The sequence below is a fragment of the Rhineura floridana genome, chromosome 5, assembly GCF_030035675.1.
Source record: "Rhineura floridana isolate rRhiFlo1 chromosome 5, rRhiFlo1.hap2, whole genome shotgun sequence".
Classification (NCBI taxonomy): Eukaryota; Metazoa; Chordata; class Lepidosauria; order Squamata; family Rhineuridae; genus Rhineura; species Rhineura floridana.
The window spans coordinates 131,577,752-131,586,712 of NC_084484.1; the positions used below are offsets into that span (position 1 = coordinate 131,577,752).

Sequence of the window (8,961 nt, forward strand, 5' to 3'; positions counted from 1 at the left end):
CCTACATACCCAGTTTTATTTTGAGGTTAGAAACGGGACTTCAATCCATAGAATCACGTATCTGGGCTCTTAAAATAAATACATGGTTAAAATTGATTTTTGACCCAAATGGTCTTTCCCTGCTTATTTTAGTTGATGATTTTAAATCAATATGGGAAATGCTAATTTTAGAAAAAATTTCCAACTTGGGCTTCTCTGTACCAATAATCTTAGAAATGGGACTAAATCCAGCTTGAACAGCCATCTTCCAACGCATCAAGGACAACGATTTTCAACATCATTTGATGCTAGTAAGAAAACATAGATACAACCCTAGATATTTTTCTCCCATGCCCTATTTAGCTGATTTAACACTTCCCAAACATCGAAGGGCTTTTACCTTGGTGAGGATGAGCTCTCTCCCTTCTGCCCTTTTGGAGGGCAAATTTAATAAAATTTCCTATAATGAGAGAAAATGCCCCGTGGCGATGGAGAAATCGAATCTAATGTACATGTTTTATTGAGATGTCCCTTTTATCACGAGCTAAGGAAACAGCTAATTTCCCCTATTTTAGCCCCTTTTCCAGGCAGACCAGAATTTTTCTATATTGATTACCTGCTCGGAGATTACTCCCCCCAGATTACGTTTAAAGTTGCAAAATATGTTGCGGCTTCCATTTCTTCCAGGAAAGTTCAGGTCAAGGCTCAGTGAACGTTTATTTTAATATCTACCTCTTGTTGGCATATTGTATCTATATGTATGTATATATCTGGTCTATGACTGAAATAAACTATTGATTGATTGATTACTCACGTCAGTCGTGGATTCAAATTATTTTATTGACAAGTGTTACTGCTTTTATTTATATTTAAGTGATGTATACAATATAAACACGAATAAGCAGAGGGTGGCTAGCATCCAAATGAGAAATCAAAAAGAGGAGGTCAAAGACCAAGATGCTGGAAAATGGGAACTTTTATTTTTGATAAAACCCAACGCGTTTCAGCCTGTTATCTACAGGCCTTCATCAGGGGATAATAGCTTGTAAGATTATAAGACAAGCAAATCGCTTTCTGTACTGTACCAATATCAAACGTTGAAAGGCTGAAACGCGTTGGGTTTTATCAAAAATAAAAGTTCCCATTTTCCAGCATCTTGGTCTTTGACCTCCCCTTTTTGATTTTACAATATAAGTACACCACCTCATACTACTCATACTATCCATGACTTTCAGCAACAGCTAACAAGAAACATATAGCAAAGAAAGGAGAAATAAAGGACACTTAGAGAAAGCAAACCAAAAGTAGGAAGATAGAGTGAGATAGGCCACCTGAGAATTAATGGAAATATCTGAACTACAATACTTAATGTGCTTAAATGTTTGAGAACTTCCTAGCTGATCAATTACCACGTCTTCCGAAAATCTGTGCTTCAAAATCTCATTTTACCCACCTGCACAAATAATACCAATCCCTCCAATTCTAGAGAAGAAGTACTTATTTGGGGGCCCTGGTTTTAAGCAAGTTGATGTGCATCCTGGCCAGGGAAAGGGAACAAATGTGTCTGCAGGCATTTAGTAACAAGCAGTTTTTCCAGCCATCTTCCATCAAGACTGATGGACTAATAAATTCTGGGTCCGGGGGTGGGGTGGGGAGGGCATAAGAATGAATGTTTAAGGAGGGGGGCAGTGTGTGATCACAAGAGGTCATCTACATGAAGTGGCCATCGGTGCCTTATTTCAGCAACTTCCCCCTGTTCAGTTTTTACTACCTCGAGTACTTTGGTACAAGGTCTAATGGGGGAGGGGTAATCTCCATCAAGGGTGTACCGTGGAAGCTGAATAACTTGTTCAAATATGTAAAACAGTATTTAAATTAATATTGGGTGTGTCTTGCATGTACAACTCAGTCAAACATGAAATAAGCAATGTCTTAACAGCTTTTCTCCAGAGGGGGAAGAATTTGTGTTTGTCCTCAGATTCCAATGATGACAAATCAACTGTATCTAGGAGATACACTACTTTATTGTAAAATCCCTTCTTGCTCTTTACATAAACACATACCTCACACTTGCATCCTATGCTTCCTCTTTGCCCCTTAAACTATCCCTTCGATCTGCAGGTGGGTCTTTACTGTGGGATGAACAGGCCACTGTGTCCCTTAAGGATGACTGAGATCACCCTTCTCAGCAAATTATCTGCCATTTAATTATGATTCTCAAGACAAGCTGCTGTGGGAAGGATAAGAAACCCGAAGAAAAACCAGCTTCCTGACTTGTAGGCAGACGTACAAATGTTAGCTACTGTATTTGGGTCACTCCCAAGGGGACAGGATGGAGCTCATAGCAGAGCACGTGCTCTGCATGCAGAAGGTCCCAAGTTCAGTTCCTGACATATCCAGATAGGGTAGGGAAAGACCTTTGCCAGTCAATGTGTAGGCAATACTGAGATTGATGGACCAATGAACTGTATAAGGCAGTTTTTCCTTTGGAAACTGCAATGGGTGAGAGTCTATAAGCTGTGTATAATATTTCAGGCATCTGATATCAGAATGCATATATGATACATGTGCACACATGTATGGGAGGGTTCCCATGTGCTTCCTGGAAAAAAACAATAGTGCCATGACAAGTTTATTTAAAAAAGATTCCTCTCACTGAAATCATGGCTATTGCAAGGACTGGGTAGGACTGTCACCGGACAGAGCTACAATTAGGGGTGGTGGGTGGGAATCATGGAATTTTTGTGCACACTTTCCACTAACATATGCATTTTTGAAAACATTGCTTGGTTGGCGAACCAGACTGCAAAATGTGAATTTCGAAGGGTCGCTGTGTTTCTGTTCTCATATTGTTTTGGAAAGTGCGTATTTGAAAGAGTAGGCTTGAAAAGTGAACAGAATTTATCTTGCCAACCCTACCCTGGACATTCTCCTTCTTGACTAGTTCTTCATTTCCCATGATACCTAGTAACACTTCCACCAGCAGCCATTTTGTGCTCCCTTGCACCAGGGAGCATGAGCCCGGGGAAGGGGCAGAATTTCTTCCTTGTTCTTCCCTGGTTATTATTTTATAAGACTGCCCTATGAAAAATTGAGTGACACCCCCCCACACACACACAACCATATTGAAATCCCCCTGATCCTCGGTCACCAATCTGGGCTGACTACCATAAGAATGCACAGGATTACATCCAGAGTCGTGTGTATGTGGACAGCTGTTAAGATAGTATTGGCAAGATGATGGAAACATAATCAACACCAGCCAAAGTAGAGTGATTGATTGAAATACAGAATCTTGTAACTAGCAGTTAACTTCACAATTCTTATACAGTAAAGGCCTACCTCAATGATAATTTCAGAACTCAAAGGTTACAAGGTAAATAGGCTCCTGTAGTAAACTACTTACATCAAGGAAATAATTTGTTAAGAGCAGTAATAATCAGATCATTGATCATGTACACTGAAGTGTCCTGAGACTCCAAACCTCAACCCTGAAGAATACTGTCAATGAATACCATCCACCTACAAACATGAACTCAACAAGTTTGTTACTCAACATCCAAATGTAAAATCAGTATCAAAAATAGGACTGCAAGTTGCTTACACATAAGTAAGTTAGGACAACTAAAACCACCAGTCACACATCACAAGGAACAGTAAGTGTAGCCATGAAAAAAGCATGATGTTCTTTAGCTCCATTTCAGTGTTGCTTTCTTGTAGTGACACCATCTCTCCCGTCCAGTTTATGGCACTCCATTCTGTTAAAAAATGATTTTAAAAAAAACTTGACTGCAAGCTACTGCCCATCAATATGTGTATATGACATTCAGACTTCACTCAAACAAGTTAATAGCCACACACTTTTCTGTACCAAGCACACACCAAAATATGTGTTATTGAAATGTATTAAAACTGCCCATTTACACACAATATTTTTACCCTGGATATCCCGTTGTGAAAACATGCAGTGACAATTCAGTATCTTTGCATTTCATTTTTACATCGCTCAAGACCAGCCACAAACATAGTCATAGGATTGTATACAATGGAGTGCACAAAGAGCAAGTAAGCTTGCCATGTTGCCTGGTCAAAGCAGTTACCAAGTTTTTCCTAACCAAGGCCTCCACATACAAAGCAAAAGAAAAAGATACATCTTACAAGATAAAAGAGATCCTGTATGAGAAAAGAACCAAAGAAACACAGTGATTAGAGAGACATAGCATTGCCTGGTTTAAACAAAAATTGTAAGATATGAAGCCGAGAAAGAAACAACATAGGTTAAGCAGGTTTCCACTTGACACATTGATTTGGAAGTTAAAATGTTTATCAATAAAATGTTATCAATCAATAAAGTTTAGGATAGCAAATTTTAGCATGTTGACCAAATGTTTCACCAATCAAAATAATCTCTTAAGTGTGGAATAGATCAGTGGTTTCCAACCTTTGTGAGTACGGGACCCCTTTTAAAAACTCAAAAAAATTGTGACCTCCCTCCCCCCATGCTAACTGTAATTTTAGCCTCTGTTAAGTGAAAAAATGGTGCATGGCAAAATCCAAATATCCCTTTCCATAAAAAGCTCCCTGCAGACAGGGAGGTGTTGCTTTCCTTTCTTAATACAAAGTTTCATCAAACTGGTTTCCCCCTCCCCCCACACAGACACAAAGTCTGAAGAAGTACAGTCCTGTCTCCCAACACCAGTGGGTTACAGTGTTGGACTAGGATCAAGGTTCAAATCCCCATCCAGCTATGAAGCCCACCTTGTGCAACCTGGAGGAAAGGTGGGATATAAATGCAATAATTAAATAAATAAATACATTTTAGCTGCAGTATGTGGAACCCAAGCCTCAGCCAACCTGCTCAGCTTTTTAAAAATAATAATAATTAATAAAATAGCAGCAATGTGGTAATGGTGGGGATGCTAAAGGGTGAAGACAAAAGGGTAGATAGACTGAGTAGGGGTGTTAAGTGTTTTTAGGCCTTGGGGTGATCATCAGAACTGATGATTTAGTTAGTATGCACCTGGGGATGAGAGTGGAGCAGAAGACAGATCAGCACGCACACACACACAAACACACCTGCGCCCTCCTGCAAGCATCTGCAGGCATGCAGACATTTGGGCACGTGGGAGGGGGGAAGCTCTCAAGTGCTGCAGCATCTTGGAGACAGATTGGGGGGGGTGGACTGCAGGTGGAAGAAAGGGGGCACACTTAGCCTCAGAGATTGGGGGTGAGCAAGTCCTGAGCTTCCTCACTGCTCCTTGGATCTGCCTGGGTCGAAGGAGAGATATGGGCAGCTTTGCAAATAAGAGTAATTTTTAAAAGGAGATGGCAGTGAATCAGGAGCCAAGAAAGGCAGGCAGGCAGGCTGCCAGGAAGGAAGGGGAAAAGCAGCCTTTCCTTGGAGCCTTACTCCTTTTTGCTTCACGAAAAGCCCTCTCCTCTCATTCTGAGTAAGGGCGTCGAGGAGACAAGAGTCAGTGATAATAATCCCCTCCTCTTCCTGGTACCTCCACTCTCAGCCACCTTTGGCATCTGCTACATCTTTTATAGGCAGATGCCTGCCCTCTGCGTGCCTGAAAGACACTCTAGAGCTTCAGCAAAAGTCCTCCCCTCTTGTTTGGAGCAAGGGGGAGGTGTCTTCTGCAGTGGCAGGGAGGAGCAGAAAGAGTTCTGGGAGTGAAGACATTTTTTAAAAAATAATAAATAATTCCTTGATTTACTGTTCATGGACCCCTCTGGATTACGTCACAGCCCCCAGGTTGGGAACCACTGGAATGAATGACATCTCAATGCACAGAATCCAAGTGTTTGAAAGGAGAAGGAGAGTAAAACAAAGATGGGGCCAACACAGAGGTCTTCTCAGACCTATTAAAACTTTTCCTTGTGATCTAAATATCAAAAGCTCAAAAGAAAGTATTACAGAAAGGACTCTGTAAAGGGTAACAGCACTCAAGATGTAATAAGCTTGAGATTTGCAAGTCAGTTTCTATCAAGGTCTAGCCCAGGCACAGCCTTTCTACACACTTGTAAATTTTTATCTGTACACTACTGGGGGAAGGGGACAGAGACACATCTAGCATGTCCTCTCAGTAGTCAGCTTCTACCTGATCCTACAATCAAAACTTCCAACCACAAGTTACAAAACTACAGTTTACAACAATCTACAAGTCAAACATTTGAACTTCTTAGTGACATTAAATACATAGGCAATATAAACCTAAAGCTTTCTTTTGGTTATCTTTTTATGAAATACTACACAAAATGAACAGTGCAATCCTCTATATGTCTACTCAGAAGTAAGACTCACTGAGTTCACTTACTTCCAGTTAAGTTGGTACGATTACATCCTTAATAATTTCAAGGAAAAAGGATAGCAAAAGGTTTTTTTACTTGGAAACCAAATCAGTATGTTGCTATCTAATCAATTATGAATTGATATTGCCTTGTATACAAGCAAGTTCATAAAAAAGGAAACTGTAGAAGTCACATTTAGCGTCTTTGACTATTCATACTGCTTTATGTACCTAATCTCAGTAACTCTACTACAGTCCTGTAAGATACATTCGTATTGCTGTCTCCTCCATAACCATTAAGCATCAGAAGAAAAAACTACATTTTTATTTTTGGAATTGGGAACGTATTCAAATTCTGAACATGATAAACACTCAGATAGCAAACATATCAAATTTAAGCAAATAACTCATTAAAGTGATTGACTGATGGAAAAACCATCTGATTGTTTCCAGTTAGTACACACTTCATTCTTTGCTCATGGCAAGTGTTTTAACCTTCATCCAGACTGTTTACAAAATCACACTTGCCTAATTTGGGGATATATTTGGACATCAATGAGATTTCCAAAAGAAGGATAGAGTCATTTTGTACCCCTGAGACCTTTTGGGGGCAAGCACCACAAGTTTATGTACGTTGGCTCCTTCTCCATGCATATTGAGAAAAGTGAGATATTTTTGGACCCCAGGAGATTTTTTTCTTCCAGAAAGAAAATGCTAAGTGGTAACTGGCTTGGGACTTTGTGCAGGTGACAGTTTGTGACAAAACTCTGTAGGTCTACTCATGTGTAAATTACATAATGAAAGGCAGAAATTTGCCCCCAGGACTTTTTGCTGAGTTTTTTTTGGCACCCAATAGCTTTTTTTCCCCAGAAGGAAAATGGTAGGTGGTAACTGATTGAAATTTGGAGACAATGTACAGATGACAGCCTTATAGGTCTATTCATGTATAAATTACACAATGCACAGTGCACCTGGGGTTCAAATGTACCCCAGAAGACTGGATGAATGCTACAGATTCACTTGTTTTCCCAATATCAAGACAGAGAGAGAGATTTACCTAGGAGCAAGCTTCACTGAACACAGATAAACTTAGTTCCAAACATACACAGGAAAAAGCTGTTAGCGTCCTGAGACATCTTGTTGAAACACCAACCAAAGTAACATACCAAATAATTACAACCAAGCAGTCAATTAATAAAAAGGCCAGTCCACCAACCATAGTCATCCTATTCTCCATTCAACCTCCCCCCCCCCAAAAAAAACCCTTTCACGAACAACTATCAATCACAACTTCTCAACTGGGACGTTAACAAACAGCCGCCGCAATGAACACCAGTTCACTGTCACGGGCCATTTCTCTCTTTGGGTCGCATTTTCCCCCTCTCTCATGGCAAGGAAGAAGAGCAAGACGAGGCAGTTAAAGCAAAGCCTCTTTTTAAAAAGAAAGAAAAAGAAAAAAGGCCAAGAAAGACCTTCCCTCCAAGAAGGCAAGCTTGCTTACCTCCTCTTCTTCAGTACAGATCTCCCAGCCCCTCCGCTAAGAGGACCATCCAGCCCTAACCTCACGGAGACCTACACGCCAACACTGGCACCCACGGCAAGGGCAACCATACTGCCAGCGGGCTGGAGTGGCGGCAGAGGCGGGGAGATCTCCCACAGTAGCAACCACAGCTCCCAACGTGACGTTCAAGGCGCATTCAGTCGAGGGGGCAAATTAAAGGGTCACGGTCAGGGTCCGCTCCACCATGAAGAACTCCCTCCCTCAATAAGGGAACGGCAGCGGCAAACCCAGAGAGCGAGATTTATTACGAGAGAAAACTGGCCTCGGGAGAGCGACTCTTCTCCCCGCTCCCGGGCAGGAGAGAATGAAGGCGCTTTCCTGAAGTCTCCCGCCCGTGGGGGGCAAAAAGACGTAGAAAATACACTGACAGGCAAAAACAGCCACCCCACCCTCCCGCTTTGGCCAGACAGGGGCTGGAGCGTCGCCACTCCAGTGGGCTCGTCCCCTCAGTTTCGCCCCTCTGGCAGTTGCTTGAGTCCGCCCTCGCGAGAAGCCCCCTTCAACAGACGATGGGGGAGGGGGGACACCTCCAGCGTTCCACCCGCAGAAGATTCGCTGGGCAGCTTTTTCTTCTCGGCCGCTTCAGTCACTCTCTCTCCTCCACCCACCCCCCCGCGCGAGGTGTCAGCCTTGAGGGGGCGGGGCCAGCGGCTCACCTGACAGAAGCGGTAGCAATAATACTGGCTGCTCAAGACAGGGGACAAGCCGGGGGGGAGTTGCGGCCCAGCGATGGCCTCGAGTTCCTCGCCGAGTCTCTCTGACTCCTGATCGCTCTCGTCTTCCGCCATGCTGCTCCGGCCGCCCTGCGCGTACCGAGCTCTAGCTCCCTCCCCTGCCCCGATCCGCCGGATGGCCCGCCCCTCTAGCAGCGTTCCTCAATTCCGGCACCACCCCCCACGGCTCGTCCTTACTGGCGGGTTTGGTTGTCAATCAATCGCTGGTCCTGCAACCTCTGACCCTCCAGCACCTTAATTTCGGAGCAGCTCCGGTTCTTTGGCTTCTGATTGGAAATTGCGTCTCCCCATTCGCCACTGAACTTTCAGACCCACTTTTTGATTGGCAGGCGATCAGATCGATCAAGATCACTAAACTCCACCTCTGCCTATGGTGATTGGACCTGCATTTCAT

General features: G+C 42.9%; 1 protein-coding gene across 1 annotated transcript in view; it reads right to left on the reverse strand.

The window, feature by feature from the left end:
- The window catches only part of ZNF654 (zinc finger protein 654), a 29,670-nt gene extending 20,857 nt beyond the window's left edge, over positions 1 to 8,813 (reverse strand). The window contains exon 1 of the mRNA XM_061628073.1: positions 8,490 to 8,813. Within this exon, the coding sequence (XP_061484057.1) occupies positions 8,490 to 8,621 (132 nt within the window). The 5' untranslated portion in view covers positions 8,622 to 8,813. The remainder of the gene's footprint in view (positions 1 to 8,489) is intronic.
- Positions 8,814 to 8,961: the final 148 nt, after the last annotated feature.